General features: G+C 49.5%; 9 protein-coding genes across 9 annotated transcripts; 5 read left to right on the top strand and 4 right to left on the bottom strand.

The window, feature by feature from the left end:
• Positions 1-117: 117 nt before the first annotated feature.
• On the bottom strand, positions 118-948 carry NCS1 (Neuronal calcium sensor 1; the record flags this gene model as incomplete). The annotated part of the gene is made up of 6 exons (XM_036774695.1): positions 118-147; positions 196-297; positions 345-478; positions 536-753; positions 808-832; positions 885-948. 6 exons carry the CDS (start codon positions 946-948, stop codon positions 118-120), a joined length of 573 nt encoding a protein of 190 aa, XP_036633197.1.
• Positions 949-1181: 233 nt separating this feature from the next.
• On the top strand, positions 1182-2869 carry PC9H_005118 (uncharacterized protein; the record flags this gene model as incomplete). The annotated part of the gene is made up of 5 exons (XM_036774694.1): positions 1182-1234; positions 1286-1444; positions 1507-1586; positions 1643-1674; positions 1730-2869. 5 exons carry the CDS (start codon positions 1182-1184, stop codon positions 2867-2869), a joined length of 1464 nt encoding a protein of 487 aa, XP_036633196.1.
• Positions 2870-3313: 444 nt separating this feature from the next.
• Positions 3314-4762, bottom strand: RNR2_2 (Ribonucleotide-diphosphate reductase (RNR), small subunit; the record flags this gene model as incomplete). Its single annotated transcript, XM_036774693.1, has 5 exons — positions 3314-3570; positions 3623-4274; positions 4327-4391; positions 4443-4647; positions 4709-4762. The coding sequence occupies 5 exons, from the start codon at positions 4760-4762 to the stop codon at positions 3314-3316; spliced, it is 1233 nt and encodes a 410-aa protein (XP_036633195.1).
• Positions 4763-5088: 326 nt separating this feature from the next.
• RNR2_1 (Ribonucleotide-diphosphate reductase (RNR), small subunit) lies at positions 5089-6514 on the top strand (the record flags this gene model as incomplete). Its single annotated transcript, XM_036774692.1, has 6 exons — positions 5089-5112; positions 5171-5318; positions 5372-5436; positions 5486-6137; positions 6193-6439; positions 6493-6514. The coding sequence occupies 6 exons, from the start codon at positions 5089-5091 to the stop codon at positions 6512-6514; spliced, it is 1158 nt and encodes a 385-aa protein (XP_036633194.1).
• Positions 6515-6970: 456 nt separating this feature from the next.
• On the top strand, positions 6971-8210 carry IMP4 (snoRNA-binding rRNA-processing protein imp4; the record flags this gene model as incomplete). The annotated part of the gene is made up of 6 exons (XM_036774691.1): positions 6971-6973; positions 7030-7221; positions 7432-7564; positions 7615-7870; positions 7923-7996; positions 8053-8210. 6 exons carry the CDS (start codon positions 6971-6973, stop codon positions 8208-8210), a joined length of 816 nt encoding a protein of 271 aa, XP_036633193.1.
• Positions 8211-8308: 98 nt separating this feature from the next.
• Positions 8309-10060, bottom strand: PC9H_005114 (uncharacterized protein; the record flags this gene model as incomplete). The annotated part of the gene is made up of 7 exons (XM_036774690.1): positions 8309-8918; positions 8978-9064; positions 9121-9343; positions 9404-9608; positions 9664-9763; positions 9821-9882; positions 9935-10060. 7 exons carry the CDS (start codon positions 10058-10060, stop codon positions 8309-8311), a joined length of 1413 nt encoding a protein of 470 aa, XP_036633192.1.
• Positions 10061-10207: 147 nt separating this feature from the next.
• PC9H_005113 (uncharacterized protein) lies at positions 10208-13663 on the top strand (the record flags this gene model as incomplete). The annotated part of the gene is made up of 13 exons (XM_036774689.1): positions 10208-10243; positions 10296-10406; positions 10455-10720; positions 10770-11082; positions 11135-11497; positions 11554-11734; positions 11787-11884; positions 11935-12132; positions 12179-12358; positions 12415-12633; positions 12688-12819; positions 12874-13314; positions 13370-13663. The coding sequence occupies 13 exons, from the start codon at positions 10208-10210 to the stop codon at positions 13661-13663; spliced, it is 2832 nt and encodes a 943-aa protein (XP_036633191.1).
• A 168-nt stretch (positions 13664-13831) lies between these two features.
• PC9H_005112 (uncharacterized protein) lies at positions 13832-14698 on the bottom strand (the record flags this gene model as incomplete). The annotated part of the gene is made up of 4 exons (XM_036774688.1): positions 13832-14034; positions 14098-14170; positions 14229-14289; positions 14340-14698. The coding sequence occupies 4 exons, from the start codon at positions 14696-14698 to the stop codon at positions 13832-13834; spliced, it is 696 nt and encodes a 231-aa protein (XP_036633190.1).
• Positions 14699-15672: 974 nt separating this feature from the next.
• Positions 15673-18626, top strand: PC9H_005111 (uncharacterized protein; the record flags this gene model as incomplete). Its single annotated transcript, XM_036774687.1, has 11 exons — positions 15673-15960; positions 16011-16022; positions 16075-16470; positions 16523-16705; positions 16761-16770; positions 16825-16916; positions 16966-17074; positions 17130-17327; positions 17409-17614; positions 17665-17796; positions 17847-18626. 11 exons carry the CDS (start codon positions 15673-15675, stop codon positions 18624-18626), a joined length of 2406 nt encoding a protein of 801 aa, XP_036633189.1.
• Between the last annotated feature and the right edge of the window lie 70 nt (positions 18627-18696).

The raw sequence follows: 18696 nt of genomic DNA, 5'->3' as shown, positions 1-18696 counted from the left end.
TATCGTATGCATGCTACCTACTTACCAGATTATTTACCGCGTTTAAGGAAATCACAGATCCAAGCGCCCATGAGGAAGAGTGGTATAAGTACAGGAAAGGAAACTCTACAGCATTCACTATACGAGGCCGTCATACAGTGACAAGGCCTAGGGACACCATCAGCGCTAAAGTGACGAAGTATGGAGGAGTCATACCTGTACTATCGTAGGATCTTGCTTGCTGCCTTCCACGAATTCGTCGTATGTTAGTTTGGCGTCTTTATCGCGATCCATATTTCTAAAGATCTTGTCCACTCGCTGGGGAACATCAGCATTGATGTGGGGACCGCGCGACTGCGACTTACCTTCTCGGGCGTGTCCTCGTCGGCGGGAAGTTTCACCATCTCTCCCGTCATCTTGTAGATCGCCTGTACTATTTGCAGCATTTCATCATAAGTGATTGTGCCGTCCTTGTCAATGTCATATAGCTGGAAGGCCCCTGAATGGAATATTATGAGCTTTGCAGATCTCTCCACTCCGTCGGCATGGAACATACATTTGAGCTTCTCATCTAACCGACCGCGGCTGGTCACGCTCAGGGCACAGATGAACTCCTTGAAGTCTATTGTGCCATTCTTGTTCTCGTCGAAGACATTGAACACATAGTCGGCAAACTCGGCGGGGTCACCGAAGGGGAAGAACTGCTTGTATATTCTGCCAAACTCCGTCTTGTCAAGCTGGCCTGATGGACAGTCCTTGCGGAAGCCCTTGTACCTGTGGTAAACTGGGATGAGAAGGGGGCGATGTGAAGGGATGGAATTTAATCACCATTGCTGTAGCTCCTTCTTGTCAACTAGTAGGGGGATCGTGAGGGGGGACTCTTGGAGAATTCACGAATCACATACAATAAGTGTTCTTCTGGAGATCGGCTAGTTGCTCTGGCGAGAGTTTGCTCTGTGACTTGCCCATTGCGACGGACTTGGATGGTGGTGTGGGATGACTGAAGCTGGATCGAGTTTGCCTGTAAATATACGCGGCCCGATCAGCAGTGTACAGCATTGAGATAAAATTATTATTATTTCTGCTATGTCAGAGATTCGAGTTGTGAGTTATCTGCCATGCGTCGCGTCGTGCCCATCGTTGCCCATGATTCCAAGCGTCGACCTGCAATCGCATCTTGATTGTCGACCACCATCATCTCCATGTCCCAGAGCTCCCCCAAATCGCATGCCACGCCTAAACCTCCCGATCAGAGGTAGGGAACCACATGCCGGTTTCAGGCCTTCTGTGTGCAAGTTCTCTCCAGTACAAATACGCATCCACCCCCTTTTGGTGCTCTCCGCTCACCGCCATCCAAGCCAGGCGACCAATTCTCAGTGGAGCTAGCTCAAATGTGCTACGCTAATGGCTCAATCGATCAGGCAGTCAATGTCTGTCCAATGTGCAAAGTCTTTCCAAACACTAGGTACGTGCATCACTTCGCCACTGTCCTGAAATATACACCTCATTCCGGCCACCAATTCATAGATGTCCACACGTCCGAGAAGTGTGCAGTAACAGGACAAATCACCCTCGAGCTGATGTGGTCTGTCTAAAGAATGCTGAAGGTAAGCATCTTATCAGTGGCCTAAAGCCTTTTGCCGCCAACTCACACAAATCTAAGTCGACTCATTCAATGGATGTGGGTTCTGCAAGGTGAGGCTCTTCACATTCTTGACAGCACGTCCTGCATCTGACGGTGATCCATCAGTGGGCACGCACTAACCCCCCTGCGAAATTGGCCGGTTATAATAATCCTGGTTGGCCTGGTTGCTGCCGTCCCCCAGGACCCAACGAGTTTAAGATGATTCAAGCAGCCGACTGGATGGCAGTTAGCAAGGTCCACCACATTCCAATCCCATCTGAGGTCAAGGCAGCCTTTGACGGCTTTGCATCTCGGGGTAGCCCGACGCCTCCATCAAAGACGCCCACAATTGGACGCGGTGCTAGCGGCCGCTCCGCTATGCCTTTATTAGACAGACGCAATAGTGGGAACACCAGTCCATCCAACAAGACACCCTCAAAGTCGTCCACTATGGCTATACCGTCAAAGGGTCGTTCGGGTGGCAGCCCGCAGCAAGCCGTCTCAGCGCTCTTAAGAACTTCGAGTGGCAACCCAATCTCCACCTCTGTCCCTTCTCCGTCCAACCTTGACTTCCAACGTCGCCTGAACCTGAATGATGCCGGGGAACGTCGCATCGAGACTTCGCAGTCCGCTCACTCGTCACCGAATCGCAAACACCTTGATCTGGACGGTACCCCAAACGTCCACCGGCGAAGTGCTTCGAGCCGTCCCCACATCAATGCGGCATCATATTCTCCGACCCCGTCTCACGGTACCGCACCGGGCCTCCTACCTCAGCCTTCAGATGCTTCGCTCAGACGCCGAGCATCCGTTTCAAACTCCAACCCTATATCAAGCGCAGTCCCTGGCTCACGCACGGACAGGTCACCCCCAACATCAGCTCCTCGGAATAGCGCTGCTAAGCGAGAGAACATCATTTCAAGCGCTTCGAGTAACAGCGGGAGCGAAGGGAGCGGCTCCATGTCGGATAATACAGTGACATCGGATGGGGGATTCACTGATTATCTATCAGATGAGTCAGAAGCTGAGTTGCAGCGTCAGGCCGAAGCTAGGGCAGCGGTGCTCGCCCAAAATGCTGCAGAGGAGTTGGAATTCAAGGCTGCGCGACAACAGCTTGCTCATGTCGACCTTCGGCCACCTAAATCTTGGAATGCTACGAAGGAGGCCAACAGTGGCTCCATAAGACTGCACCCAACATCTCATTATGCTGCCCCTCCCTATGCTGGAATATTCTCTGTTCCAAATACTGCTTCACCTCGGGGTTAGGTCTGCTTCATATATGTATGGTATACAATGTCTGTATGTATGATATCCAAAGTCACTTGTAGGAATGCGCCACGTATATATTGTTCAACTCTTCACTACATACAGGAATCCTAGCTTATCTATATCTCAATTTCGGGTTTCGTTCAACTGGCATTTCTGAGCATAGGACACTCATTGGAAACTTGGTACGATTTCGGTACGCACGGAATAAAGATATTATGGTATACAGTGTACAAGGGAGCTAGCTAGTCTAACAGATGTTTGATGGTTGATGAAGCTTTGTAGTATGGAAACAGGGGGAAGCATAATGCGTGACATGAACGATGCATGAAATATAAATCCAGTAAAGATGACAAAAAGAGACAAATGTACGGTTAGAAGTCCTCGTCCAAGACGCTGAGGAGAAATTCTCAGTAAGCAGGACTCGGAGCACACTGTGAGGACTTACAAAACTTTAGCCGATGACGTGGCTGACTCATTGGCACCCGAGTGGTTGACGTTAGCCTTTGAGTAGTCAGAGACGCGCTTTTCGAAGAAGTTCGTCTTGCCCTGCAGCGAGATCATGTCCATGAAATCGAAGGGGTTGGTTGAATTGTACACCTTGTCGTTGCCAAGGGATACAAGGAGACGATCAGCCACGAATTCAATGTACTGGCACATGAGCTTCGCGTTCATGCCGATGAGCGAGACAGGGAGAGCGTCTATAGGGGGACAATTGAGAACATATTCCACGTTCAGACCCGGGGTAAGTACCTGTTAGGAACTCTTGCTCGATGGAGACGGCTTCGGTGATGAGGCGCTTCACAACGTCGGGATGGGGTCTGCGGCGGAGATGGCTGAAAAGTAGGCAAGCAAAGTCGGTGTGCATGCCCTCGTCACGACTGATGAGCTCGTTGGAGAAAGTAAGACCAGGCATAAGACCGCGCTTCTTTAACCAGAAGATAGAGGCGAATGAACCGGAGAAGAAGATACCCTCGACAGCGGCGAAGGCAACGAGACGCTCAGCAAATGTCGATTGCTGGTCTGAAATCCATCGAAGAGCCCACTCGGCCTTGCGCTTGATACAGGGGATAGTTTCGATAGCGTCAAAGAGGTAGTCGCGCTCGGCAATATCCTTGATGTAGGTGTCGATCAACAATGAATAGGTCTCAGAGTGGATGTTCTCCATCATTATCTGGAAACCGTAGAAGCAGCGAGCCTCAGCGACTTGCACTTCGTTCGAGAAACGTTCGACGAGGTTTTCGTTGACAATGCCATCCGAAGCGGCGAAGAAGGCGAGGACGTGAGAGATGAAGTGACGCTCGCCATCGTTCAGCTTGTTTGTCCAGTCATGGATATCCTTAGAGAGATCCATCTCCTCAGCAGTCCAGAAGGAAGCCTCAGCTTTCTTGTACATTTGCCATATCTGCAGAGTGTTATTATCGTTGAATCGTCGCGACGCGCTGCAACCTTCGTACCTCGTTGTATTGGATAGGGAAGAGCACAAAACGACGCCTTGACTCCTTAAGGAGGGGCTCCTCGCCTAAGGCAAGATTAGACGTGTCGAAGAAAATTTCAACTATACAAAACTCACTCTCGGGAAGCTCTATATCACCGACAAACTTCTTCCTTAGCTCCTCTAGGCTCTCGCCAAGGAATGTCTCATCAAGTTCATCCTCCTCGTCACCAACTGTGTCAGGTGAAGTTGAACGCTTTTTGTCATCGACGAGGAGGGTGGCCTTCTTAGCGGAAGGCTTAGTTGGTGACTCTAGCGAGAAAGCCGCAAGAGCAGAAGCTGCCTGTAGATACCCAAACGGTTAAGCGAGAGTCACGACGCGTTCAATATCGTTCGCGACGAACCTTTTTGCTAGGTGTCGCCTCGGGAGTAGATGCGCGGAAGGTTAAGGCAGACATCGTTGATAGCAACGCGTAAATTAATAGGGCTAAGCGGGTCTGAGGGTGGCGGGGATGGTGGTGGTTGGAGAATGGAAATCTCTGCCGGAGAACCTCAGGATTTTATAAGTTTCGGGTGTGGACGTGTTTGGTTCCATATTCAACAAACGAGAATCGCGTGACCGCGACGCGCTCATTAACAGCTGTGACTCACCGCGATGTCACATGCGTCGCGTAGCCCCTAATCGAGTAACTGTAGTCAGCTTGGAGCATGAAGGCCACTGAGACGCTTTTTCGGTCTTTTCTCTCATCTTCACGGCTGGCTACCGACTCCTAATTCTTGTAAAATGTCTTTTTCAACGCAGGGAAGTGTGAGTACAATGTGGATGCCTCGAATCAGAGCCCGATAGCTGATTGTCCACCTTTTAGAGGGCCAATGTTTGTGCAGAGTCCACAAACGGGGTGGTATCTTTTAATGGCACCAAAGATAGTGATCTGGCGGCGAAGAAGCTCTTGGCCCGCAAGGAGTGCCACGACCACCGTCTACTTACAGGAGATGTGGATCCTGGCACAGAAGGTACAAGCACCAGGTTTGCTAATCGGAAGCAAACGTCCCTGACTCATGTCTAGATGACGAACCCTTGCTGAAAGAATCTACACGACGCTTTGTACTATTCCCTATACAGTATACAGAGGTATGTCTCGCCACTTGACTACTGCCTAAAACATACTGAAACCTCCAAGATATGGCAGATGTACAAGCAGGCGCAAGCTTCTTTTTGGACCGTCGAAGAGATTGATCTCTCTAAAGACTGGATGGACTGGAATCTTCGATTAACCGACGATGAACGATTCTTCATCTCCCGCATCCTCGCCTTCTTCGCGGCGTCGGATGGCATCGTCAATGAGAACCTTGTTGAACGCTTCTCAAGCGAAGTCCAAGTCGCAGAAGCGCGCTGTTTCTACGGATTCCAAATAATGATGGAAAATATACATTCGGAGACCTATTCTATGCTCATTGATACCTATATCAAAGAGCCGAATGAACGCCAGCACCTATTCGATGCCATCGAAACTATACCATGTATCAAGCAAAAGGCAGAATGGGCTCTCCGATGGATAGAAGACAAACGATCTTCATTCGCTGTACGCCTCGTTGCATTCGCTGCCGTAGAGGGCATATTCTTTTCTGGATCGTTCGCTTCAATATTTTGGCTCAAGAAGCGTGGATTACTACCTGGCCTTACCTTCTCCAATGAGCTCATCTGTAGAGATGAGGGCATGCACACCGAATTCGCTTGCCTCTTGTTTACTCACCTGAAACGTCGACCACATCCAGACACCATCGAACGCATCATCACTGAGGCCGTCGACATTGAAAAGGTGTTCTTAACAGGTGTGTTACGTCCTTACCTCCTATGTCCCTAATCTAAGCGACCTACGCTCTCTAGATGCCTTGCCGGTCGCCCTTATCGGTATGAACGCGAGCCTCATGTGTCAGTACATTGAATTTGTCGCCGATCGCCTACTCGTTTCTCTCGGAAATCAAAAGTACTATCAAGCCTCCAACCCCTTCGACTTCATGGAGATGATATCAATGCAGGGCAAGACCAATTTCTTTGAAAAGCGCGTTTCGGACTACTCGCGCCCTAATTTCCACAATTGTGACCCGTCAAATTCGTCTTCGCAGTGGACTTTGTAAGTGACGAACACACCCTTGATATGATATACTAATGAAATATTCTTATCAGTACGACTGAAGAAGAATTTTGACTAGACATTACATTAGACAATTTCGGGCCTCGCCTAGTCGACCCCAATCTACATATCATTGCTGTCCTAATTTATTAAATATCCCTCCTCAGCGTATAATTCATATATCCAACCCCCACTTATGTAGATCCCATAGACTCTCTCGAGCGCTGTAGATATCCGCCACGAATACATTTGGATACCCTTCAGTGTAAATGATATGTAATGATAGAATTTGCTTGTACACAAGCATAGGCTTCCTGAGACAATGGCGGATTGGTAGAGATACTATGATTATAAATATAAATCCGTGGCATACATGAACCGCCTGCAGCGACATAAGATTCGCTTGCATGAAGGTAGCTAGTATCTTGATTTCCGAGCCCCTGATAGGAGACTGCATAGGAGCCCAGAATCACATGATCTCTTGAGCAGAACCTCAGGGTCGCTGAAATTATCATCCAGTGAAATACAGTGATGGTGAGTATACCTTCAATCGCCAGAGCTGGTCTATACTCATATGACCCTTTGGGTAGCTTCGCCGTCAAATACGAGAAAGACGGCAATATGTCTACTCCAAGTCGCTCGAGGCGCAAGAACGACAAACCTACGAGCGCAAGCAACAATTAAAAGATGCACTAGCATCGGGGAAGGCTTTGCCCACCGAACTGAGAAAGGATGCAGACAGTCTTGGAAAGGACCTGGCTTTTGACGAAGCCCAAGCGGGTGTGTGTGCTTCCTCCTCGATGTAGACGTCAAGCTGAAATACTCTGCGATAGAGCCGTCCACACATATAGACAATGAATACTCTCGAGCTGGAATCCAAGACCCAAAAATTGTCATCACGACCTCCCGAGATCCTAGTTCGAAGTTGCTTCAATTTACCAAAGCATGTCGCGCTATATTATCAGCGATGTACCGGTGCTAACTTCCCACAGGAAATGCGTCTCGTCTTCCCCAATTCACATCGAATAAATCGAGGAAATTATGTCGTCAAAGAGCTGGCAGAGGCTTGTCGAGCGAACGATGTGACAGATTTGATTGTTCTCCACGAACACCGAGGGAAGCCTGGTACGTTTATACTCAGTCCAAACCTCTCCCGTAGCTCAAAATGCTCTCAGATGCAATGATCGTCTCTCATTTCCCCCATGGACCCACTGTATACTTCACGCTCAACAATGTCGCGTTACGACATGACATTGGCAGCTATAAGGGGTCGACTGTGTCAGAGCAATACCCTCATCTGATATTCGAAAACTTCTCGTCGAAACTAGGCGAACGGATACGAGACGTGCTAAAGTACCTTTTCCCTGTGCCAAAGGAAGACAGCAAGCGCGTGATGACATTCTCCACCGAAGATGACTTCATATCCTTCAGGTGCCTTGCCTTCTCGTCTAATCTACGTTGCACACACTGATCCCCTTTGAAGACATCATGTCTTTGTCAGTGTTCCTCCGAAACAAATACAACTGGCCGAAGTTGGACCTCGCTTTGAGATGAAACGTCAGTGGCTTCATTTATAATAATAGCACGGCAAAAACCTAATATCATCCATCCAGCGTACGAGATTCGGCAGGGCACCCTCGAGCAAAATGAGGCAGAACGGGAATGGGTTCTGGCCCATTATGCACGGACAGCTAAAAAGCGCACTTTGCTATCTGGACCCGCTTCGCATAGTAAAGACTCACAACATCCCAACAAAAAAGTAAAACGGTAACTCACCTAACTAGTGTATATATCTTCACGCATTAGTATCTAATCGGCATCACGACTGTAACAATGGCATTCCGCTGCAGGTTGTATATGGGATTATCATCACTCTACAGTGAGCTTTTGGTCGAGCTCCGCGAAGCCTTCAAAGAACGCTTCGAACAGATCAATGGCATGCTGCACATCGTGTGCGCCAGCAGTTTCACGGATAGAATGCATGGACAGCATTGGGTTTCCGACATCAACGGTTCTAAGACCAAGTGCCGAGAGCATGGGGCCAACCGTTGAACCACAAGCCATGTCATTTCGAACTTCGTATTCCTGCACCTTGCCACCCTTGCGTTCCACGAGCTTCCTGACAAGGAACGAGCCAATGGCGTCGCTAGCATATCGCTGCTTGGCGTTCGTCTTGATTACAATGCCGGCGTTCATTTGTGGCTTGTGGTTGTCCTCGTGCTTGGAGGTGTAGTTGGGGTGGAGCGCGTGGCCCATATCAGATGAAATGAGGAAAGAGCGGGATATGGACTGCGAGTGTGTTTCAGCGGTGGGGGACAAGCGAGAGAGCAGCGAGGGGATAAGGTTAGACTCTGCGCCTGAGGTGGAAACGCTGCCAATCTCCTCGTGGTTGAATAGGGCGATGCAGTTGACGTTGCCTTCCAGCGTAGGGAAACTTTGAGTGGATGCGTGGTCAGCCAAGGCTTCCACTGCGCAGAACCTGAGTAGCCGCATAATCAACAACAAACTAACGAATCCTAGAACAAGATGAGCACATACGAAGAGACGAGATTGTCCATCCGGGGGCTGAAGATAAATTCATTGTTGATTCCACCAAGGACAGAAGGCTGGGTATCGTATAATTGTCTATAGAATGGTTGATCAAGCAACAGTCGGCGCTTGGATAGATAAATATGCCATACAGTTCGAAATCGTGGATTTCTTCGGGAGCCACGGACAGTTCGCCAGCCAGCAACGAAAGTAGGGCAGGATGATGATAATCCTGAATGCTCGATGCTGGTTTAGTCTCGGGCTTCTTTTCCGGTTCGGTTGTTGGTGCATTCAATTGAGAGGAGATCAGGCCGAGAATGGGCGTGAACTCCGTTTCGGTATTAAATTTGAAATCAGCCGCAGAGTTCCTGTCCACTGCAGAGCCAAGTTTGTGAGTTACAGGTCTTTGGTGTCTACGGAGTGCCGTCTACTCACAATGAATGGCAAGGGTGGGGATCCGCAGAATTGGCCGCTCGATCTTGATGAGTTTCGAAGAGTATGTACCGGACTTGTCGGCGACGACTACACGCCCGGCGATGGACAGGTCACGGTCGAACCAGGAGTGCCAGATGCCACCACCGTAAGTCTCAACGCCGACCTGCAGGTAATCAGATTTCGTCCTCTTGGAAATGGGGCGTATCTGTGTTAATCGTAAGTACTAACGAGCACGGTTTAAATTCCAGGGAGCTAATTACTCTGAGATTCGGGCTATCGACGTGAGTAGCGACTATACTCAATCCAGCACCGTGTTTCCATTGCTGTGGGAGAGTAAACGCAACCAGCGCACTCTGATTTCTGATTATCGGGACTCGTTCGAGAAATTCCTTGTAGTATCGGTGACCGACAACTCACCTGGTGAAGTAGTACTTGCCACCAGCCTTCACAACGCCATCCCAATTATCCTTTTCTAAGATCTGTTCGATACTCAGCCCATCTGTTTTATATTTCGTAGCATCGGTCTCGTACCTTCGAAAAGCCTGCCTTCTCCAATCGGAGCGCGGCATTCTGGACAGCATGAAAGGGTGTCGGAGAAGCGTTGACGAACTTGAGGAAACGGCTTGCAGCCTCGGGAGCGTTTGGGTATAGCATCATTGCCTGTGAGAAGAGACGCTGCGATGGATTCAGGTGGTATTTCAGAATCGAAGGTCCACTGGACCTCATCCACATGATCCTCTTCAGGAAGCAACACGATCGGCCAACCCAAAAAGGAAGTCACTTTTTCGCCTTCCCGCGTTCAAGATGGTGCAGAGCTATTTGAGACATGGGCCAACGCAGGTAAGTTTGGAATACAGAAAATACAGGAATATATCTTACATGCGTTGTATAGGCTTTTGGTCTCGTCTGCAGTTCGTCATCCAACTCTGTGTTCGATGGAAGGCGAGCGTATGTGCCAGCCTTGGAAGATGTGTTAGTATGGGATGTAAAGAAAGGAGAGATGGTGAGCCGAACGTTGCACTTGAAGAGTAATCGCTGATCTAGATGCTAGCTAGCTATGTGGCACGACACTGGCCACAGAGCCGAGGTCACTTGTATCCGTCGCTCACCTAAAAACGATACATTTGCTGTGGGATATGCCGACGGGTCAATTCGACTGTGGAACGCACCTAGTGGCGACGTTATCTGTGTCCTCAACGGTCATAAGAAGGCCATCACAGCTCTGGCATTCGATGACGAGGGCACACGCCTGGCCTCAGGATCGCAGGATACCGAATTGATCATTTGGGATGTGGTTGCCGAGTCGGGCTTAGTGAAGTGCGTTATAGGTTCCTTTTTTGTTTAGCAAAACTTACATAGTTTGTAGGCTGCGAGGACATCGCGATCAGATAACCGCTATCCACTTCGTTTCTCCCTCCGACGACCAGCCTTCAACTTCAACAGGTGCTCGATCAACATTTTTGCTTACAGCTTCGAAGGATACATTCATCAAGCTATGGGACCTCAACCTCAACCACTGTATACAGACGGTCGTCGCTCATCGCGCCGAAATATGGGCCATGGCCCTCGATCCTGAGCAGAGTCTGCTGTTCACCGGAAGTAGCGAAGGCGAAATGAAGGCCTGGCGATTAGATCATGAAAGTATGAGAGGGGGGTTGAGGGAAACGGACTCTGGAGAGGTGCGTCTTCTATTTAGTGTCACCACCTGGACGTGCTTTACGTTGGAGATAGGTTGTTCAAATCATACACCCCATCACCAAAATCCCACTCTCCTCCAGCCATCGTGTCTCTCAGATAACATTCCACCCAACTCAACCCTACCTCGCCGTACAGTCTCACGACCGATCCGTGGAGGTGTTCCGCGTGAGGACGCAGGATGAAATACGAAAGAAGCAAATACGCCGTAAGAAACGTGCAGAGGAAAAGGGGAAAGCAAAATCAAAAGGTGGGGAGGAGAAAGAAGGTGGTGTGGACACTGGATCAGAGGAAGTCAAACTGGTTGACCTGTTTGAGCCGTATCTCGTCATCCGGGCTACTGGGAAAGTCAGGTCCTTCGATTTTGGCCCAGAGAGTGGAACAAAAGGCGGAGCCCAGGTAAGGCACCTTGAGTGAGCTTCATCCTATACGCTTATGAAGGAACTTGGTTCTAGATATTGACAGCCTTGGCGAACAACGCATTGGAGATCTATACCATACCTCAGCCCACAAAAGCGAAAGGCTCGCTGCCTGAAGCAACTAGAACCTCCACAGTCGACCTCCCCGGTCATCGCACGGACGTCCGAACTCTATCCTTGAGCTCCGATGATCGCATACTGGCTTCAGCATCGAACGGTGCGTACCTCTCAAACCATACATCAGCTTCCATTCTGACAGTCCCCCGAAGGTTCGCTTAAAATATGGAACATGAAAACGACTGCCTGCATAAGGACCCTTGAATGTGGTTATGCCATTTGCAGTACATTCCTTCCTGGGGATCGCCATGTGGGTTAGATTGTTGTTTCAATCTGATCTACCACTAAAGTCTACGATAGATCGCAATCGGCACCAAATCTGGGGAAATCTTGATATATGACTTGGCCTCATCCAGTCTGATCGAGACTGTTAAAGCCCATTCTGGTACTGTATGGTCACTCCATGTCCACCCCGACGAAAAGGCACTTGTTAGCGGGAGTGCTGATAAAGAAGTCAAGTTTTGGGAGTTTGAACACAAAGACGCGTCGGAAGATAGTGTGAGTCAATTTCTGGTGGTGATGAGTCGGTCTGACCCTTTTGTAGGCTCAGAGTGGCAAAGTATTGTCTCTCGTTCATGTCCGGACCCTAAAGATGACAGATGAGGTTTTGGCTGTGAAATACAGCCCAAACGGCAAGCTGTTAGCAGTATCTCTGCTAGATTCCACAGTAAAAGTCTTCTACCAAGACACTCTGAAATTCTTCCTATCTCTGTACGGCCACAAGGTATTTCTGAGCCTTGAACTTATTTGCACTTGTCCTCATTCGTTTCCCCGCGATAGCTCCCAGTGCTGGGGATGGATATATCAGGCGATTCAAAACTGATTGTGACTTGTTCCGCCGACAAAAATGTCAAGATATGGGGCTTGGATTTCGGCGATTGTCATAAATCGATATTCGCGCATGACGAGAGCGTCATGCAGGTGGCCTTTGAGAAGGATAGCCACTACTTCTGGACGGTAGGAAAGGACAGTATGCTGAAATATTGGGACGGCGACAAGGTACGCTCGGTTCCGGTAGCCTGCAGCCATTCTCTTACTCTTTGCTCCTCGTAGTTCGAGAGCATCCAGAAGCTGGAGGGACATCATGGGGAGATTTGGGCCCTCGTAGTGAGCAACGGTGGTAACTTCGTTGTCACAGGCTCGCATGACAAGTCAATACGAGTGTGGGAGAAGCTCGATGAACCCGTAAGCACGTTCCACATTGCAGTTTTCATCGCGCTACAGGTACTGCTCGCTTAGCTATTCCTCGAAGAGGAACGGGAACGAGAGCTAGAACAACTCTACGAAATCGGTGCTGCCGATGCCCTCGGCGACTCACATACCATCAGGCCACCCGGCGAGAGCCAAGAACAAGCAGAAGTAGGCGCCGTTACGAAGCCAACGTCTGAAACGTTGATGGCGGGCGAACGGATTGTCGAGGCTATTGATTTGGCTGACAACGAGCTTGCCATCTTCCGAGAGTACGAGCAAGCCATGGCGGGACTGTCGTCCGACGACGCGATGAGAATGCAGGCACCCCCTCGTAACCCCGTTCTCGCCGCCTACGATGTAACCCCAGAAGCATACGTCCTGCAAGTCATCGAGAAGATTCCCAACGCAGCTTTACTAGATGCCCTGTTGACTCTTCCTTTCCAGAAGGTGATGTCTTTGATGGGGTATCTCAGCGAGTGGGCCAAGAACGTGAGTTAATCGCCGCCACTGGGACTGGCCAATGGCTAACTTATATTTATTGTAGGAATGGAATATCATTCTCTCCTCGCGGATTATATTCTTCTTGCTCAGGACCCATCACCACCAAGTCGTCACGAACCACATCATGCGCACGTCCCTCATCCCTCTACGCAAGAATTTACGCTCTGCGCTCACCAAGCAGAAGGATGTCACTGGTTACAACCTTGCCGCCCTGCGCTTCATGCAGCGCAGAAATATATCAGATCACGCCACCCAGTTTGTCGACGCCGAACCTGACGAAGATCAAGTTCGCTCCAAGATCATGGAGGTCAAAAAGAGGAAGAGAGTAAAAGTATAGTCGACGTTATTGTTTGTTGTAATACATGTAGTTGTTTTATCAGCATACTAATACACATGCATGCCAGATGCACCGGAGCCTGGAGAAGAAAATACAAGGTAGGTGGGATCATTTTTGCGGTCCCCACAAATCCGCAAACCTAAACCACGCCGTCTGGTGAGCCTTCAATCAAAAGGTAGATGAAACACCTTGCCATGTGCCAGTGGCTGGATTAGTTGCGTGTCGCATTTTCACGCTGAGCTTTCCATCGTCCAAGGAAGCCAGTTGCTGAAATGCTCCTTTCGTCAGATCAACATGTTGCGATCCTTTAGTACACCCTGCGCATGTGTCGACGATCCTAACAAATACGCATTTCGAGGGCGAGTTACAAACTAGTAAGGTCACCAGGTATATGGTTAAACGTTGGCCTCTCCTAAACGAAGTGAACCACCTACGTTCGACAAATTTGAGGCATGATGGTCGGTCCGCCCACCCCTCTAACGTAACAGCTCCTACAAAGGCTTGGTCCTAATATAATGGTTATCAGCACCCGGCAACTACCGCCATTGCAATACCAATGATGTACCGAAGGCGTCCAATCGCCGTTCGCCCAGCAACTTGGATTCTCCAAGTCATGTCCGGTGTACCTGTTTCGTTGTTATTTAATAGAAAAAGGCTGAGCTCAGCCACAGCTTACCATGTAATTACCACCTCGCTGACTTTGCCTATAGCTGTCAGCGCTTTGTTGATAGCAGCTGACACCGACGGGAAACGACCTCCACTTGCGGCCTTGGGCTTTGCCTTCGGCTTGGATACCGACTTTGGTTTTGAGTGTGACTTCTTGGACGATGCATACTTTGTTTCACGCGTTTCAACGATTGGCGTGTCTTCGACTTGACGACGATAGTTGTGTTTAGCGTTTGTGACATTCACGGTGTGCCAGCCATCGCGAGGATCGAACTGGTAGTTAGTTCCCAGGGAATGCGCCTTTGTGTAAAGCTCTCTTGCGTTGTAGCGATTGTGGAGGACGGCGGCCGCCAGACAATGGCGGGCCATGAAACAGAGAACAAAGGCGTAAGCGGGTTTCGATAAATAGTGCATCATCGTGATATAAGCGTTCCCGAACGGATATATTGGACTTGCAAAAATGAGTGTCGGAGTCGAGTCGAAGATGGAAGTAAGTAAGTTGCTGAGCGCCAAGCGGTTCCGGTTATGGTCTATTTATACGCACTGGAGCCGACATGCCGATTCCCACTCCACGCGCCTCAATGCCGAAATTCCGAACCGCGCTGAACAAGTGAGATAGCGATACTCAAGAACTGATATTTTGAGAGCACACTTGGGAGTAGACTTCGAGTCGCCTTTGTTTCCTTTCTTGCTGTAATTATTCGGACCTGCAGGGTTCCGAGGGCGGCTTGGCGCATGTGTGCATGTGTCGGAGTTGATCGAAGCAGATCGCAGCGCAAATCCGAATCGATCATTGATCGCGCTTAAAGTCACGTGGTTTGCCGGCCGCCAAGAGCCGGATTACGAAGGTTTGCGAGTCACATTCAATACCCTCCGAATACCCTCACGATGCCCACAGATTCAGCAGCATCACGTCGCGTATCGCGCAAGGCAACTAATGAAGAGGACATAGACGCAAGAAGAGCCAGAGGAGAAGTATGTACGCCAATCATGTTCATACTACTCACTGACTAATGGCTGTTAGATATCTTGTGCAGAGTGCAGGAGGTATTACACCTCTTCCCATCGGACCCGGATGCTCATATTCCACCCAGGTTGAAACTTAAATGTGACAAAAAGCTGCCGTGTAGCTCCTGTGGTGAGCGCGTATATTCTGAATGTGGACTAGGGGTCTAATCGCCGATGCTCAGTCAGGCGCGGTTGCCCTTCTATATGTCCAAACGGTGAGGGCGCATCTAAGGTCTGGGTCTCGCAGTTATTTCAACGTCTTTAGGCAGCCTTTCTACCGGGCAAGGCACGCGGTGGGCATTGTCTTGCATCCTTTGTAACAGTGATATAAACAAATGGATAGATTTGTTCTGGCGGACACCGCCCAGCTGCATTCTAAGATTGCGGAGATGGGACGTCGAATACGCCAGCTGGAAGATGGACTCGCCATACTACAATCCAGTATATCGGACGAACAACACCCATTACTGAACGAAGACCTTCTAATGATCAAATTCTATCCCGACAAGTCATCTGAAGAGGCGAAGAATGAGCACTCCTTGGATTGCATTGATGCATTGGGAACCTTGACGATCGGCGACAGTGGAGATGCGAAATACTTCGGTCGATCCGCCGGTTCAGAGGTAGAGACGTTCGACTTATTGGCCGTTTATTCTCTGACAATATGTTGTAGACTCTTCTTCTGGTGCGCAAGATTGACTGCATATACGTGCCTTTTGGCACTAATGTCTGTTAAGGCGGGCGTGGAAATGGATATGTCAGCAACCGAGGAAACAGATCTTCCACCAACATCGCCGGATATCGCGAGGCTGTCGCAACTCTTCCCTTTCGGCACTGACGGACTATGGAACACTGAAAAATCCCTCGATATACTGCTCGACTATCTCCCCAGTCGCCCCCGCGCCTCTGCTCTATGTGAAACTTACATGGAGCAGGCGACATGGAGCTGCAGGCCAATTCAAAGGGAAGAATTAATCGACAGTATCCTCACGCCGATATATCGGTATGTTAAGGAACGTGAAGTAGGATCGCCACCTCCGACAGCAATATCCGCTCACCTCGTCGCTGTTCTCTTCATGGTTTTCTCGCTGGGTTCCCTCATGGACCTTACTCTCCCTTCACATAGTCCCGAGGTGCGCGCCAGAAATGTATCTCTTTGATTCCTCGATTTTTAACAATACCCAGTCAGAAAACTATCATCAAGTAGCACGGGCAGCATTGGCGCTGCGCTCGGTGTTCGATTCGCCAGAGATCAGTACCGTACAAGCGATTATCTTGATGGCAAGCTTTCACAGTCTAGGTAGCCGACGGTATACTATAGACAGTTCGTGGTCTCTTCTGGCCCTCGCTTGCAAACTAGCCCAGAGCGTCAGTAGTGTGATTTATCCTCCTTGAACCCTTTTAACGTCCGCCTTGCCTGTAGATTGGTCTTCGTAAGTGGAGAACATCTGTATTGTCCATACCATACAACAACTAAGGTACTATAGATCGTGATAGTGCTCGATGGAAGCTGGACGCGAAGACTATCCAACGTCGTCGAGTGCTCTGGTGGGAAGTCTTCGCCATGGATCTGTTTCACGTAAGCCATGACACCATGTCGCAAGGGAGTCTGTACTCAAGACACGCAGAGCCTCGCAATGGGGCGTCCGCCGTCCATTCGAACATCTTATATGGACTGCGAGTTTCCTGACGACGAAACGGAGACGATCGGCGAAGATGGTCAAGTTGCTATAGGATGTACGTTTGCAGAACGGATTCGTGATCCCACAACTCTAATTCTTCCTTCACCCAGTTTATCATTGGAAATATATCTTCGCTCGGGATATCCTCGCCAACGTGATGGAGCTTACTCTCACTGCTGCGACACCCAGCTACCAGACTATTCTTGATCTTGATCGAAAGGTTCGGGAGCTCCGTCCCCCGCCTCACCTCAACGTATCCATTACTCCGGACGATCCGAATTGGGCCCCCAGGGTATACGTACAAGGCTGTCTGTTGCAACATGTTCGTGGAGTCAGTTGAGTTGTTTTTTGCATTAAAAATCAAGGAACACACTTTGAACTACTCCCAGCCATGCTCTACATACACCGTAGTTTCTTCGCTCAGGCCCTGCTCGACCATCCGATCAATCCGTTACGTAGTCCCTATGCTCCGTCTTTCCTTGCCGCCTACCGCTGTGCGTCAGGTATAATCAAACTCAGTGTACAACATTATAACCGCATGCCGGACCTGTACGGTCGCTGGTGGCCTTTCTGGACCCACCTGTTTACTGCTGCGGTACGCTACATGTACCGCTATACTAAACCACTCTTACTCTTGATATTTAGGTTATTGTCGGAGCCATTGTTACGAGAGCACCGTCATCGCCCATGGCATCAACTGCCTTCGTAGAGCTCGGAATTGCTTGTGACTTACTCGTAAAAGGTAGTCGGCTTTCGCGCCGAGTTCGAGGCGGACTGGTATGCATGGGCCTTTCCCTTTTACAGACTATTCATATAACATCTTGTAGGTTATCGTGAGCAAGCTACGAGAGAGAGCTACGCGGGTCTATTCTCAGTTCCAAGCTGGCAACACTCTGCCACACATTGATTATACCTCTGCCACTGATAACGGGGAAGACGAACTGGCCATTTTCGGCGGCCAGACTCGGGTGATCGCAAGCAGGCTTCTATCAAGGCGAAACCGCACTCGTAATCGTGACTCTCCGACACCGAGCGTCGCCTCTGGGTCGTCAAGTACATCTAGCCCAGAGCCGCATCATGTGTCATCCCCTACTGACTCGCTACCGGATGTACATCCGTCTTTGGTCGAATATCTCTCAATGCTTCCTAGCCAACCGACTTCTTCCCCGCCAACGTATAATGATTTCCCTCAGAGTCAATTCGTCGTCAAAACCGAAGCAAGCAGCGACCAGGTTCCAATACATACCATTCCCCAGCAATCCTTCATACCACGTAATGACTGCATGGACCCGTTTAATCCCCAATTTGCCGCTTCCGGGTCAGGCCAAATCGCACAGGGGAGCACGATGGTGTCGAACGAAGCTTTGAGTCAAATGGCACCTGGAGGCTATATTTTTCCAGCGGAACGCACGCATCAATGCGTGTTTGGCTATGGCCCTTCCTATGCGTCAGACGCGCCAATGAATGGCGTCGTAGATTCTATGGATGACCTGCCTGACCGTGCTTTGACCGAGCTTAGCATGATGATGTCCGGGGATTCTGCCATAGATGAACAGTGGATGTACTTCATGCGGGACTCTGGTATTTTGGATACAAATCTAACGTAGATCGGCCTCTTTGCTTTGCACTTTTTGTAGATGCTTTGTATAATGTCATGCATAATAGTACTAATACAAC

Source organism: Pleurotus ostreatus (assembly GCF_014466165.1).
Source record: "Pleurotus ostreatus strain PC9 chromosome Unknown scaffold_3, whole genome shotgun sequence".
Lineage (NCBI taxonomy): Eukaryota > Fungi > Basidiomycota > Agaricomycetes > Agaricales > Pleurotaceae > Pleurotus > Pleurotus ostreatus.
The sequence above is the reverse complement of the archived record's forward strand: the minus strand, read 5'-3'. Positions and strand labels throughout refer to the sequence as shown.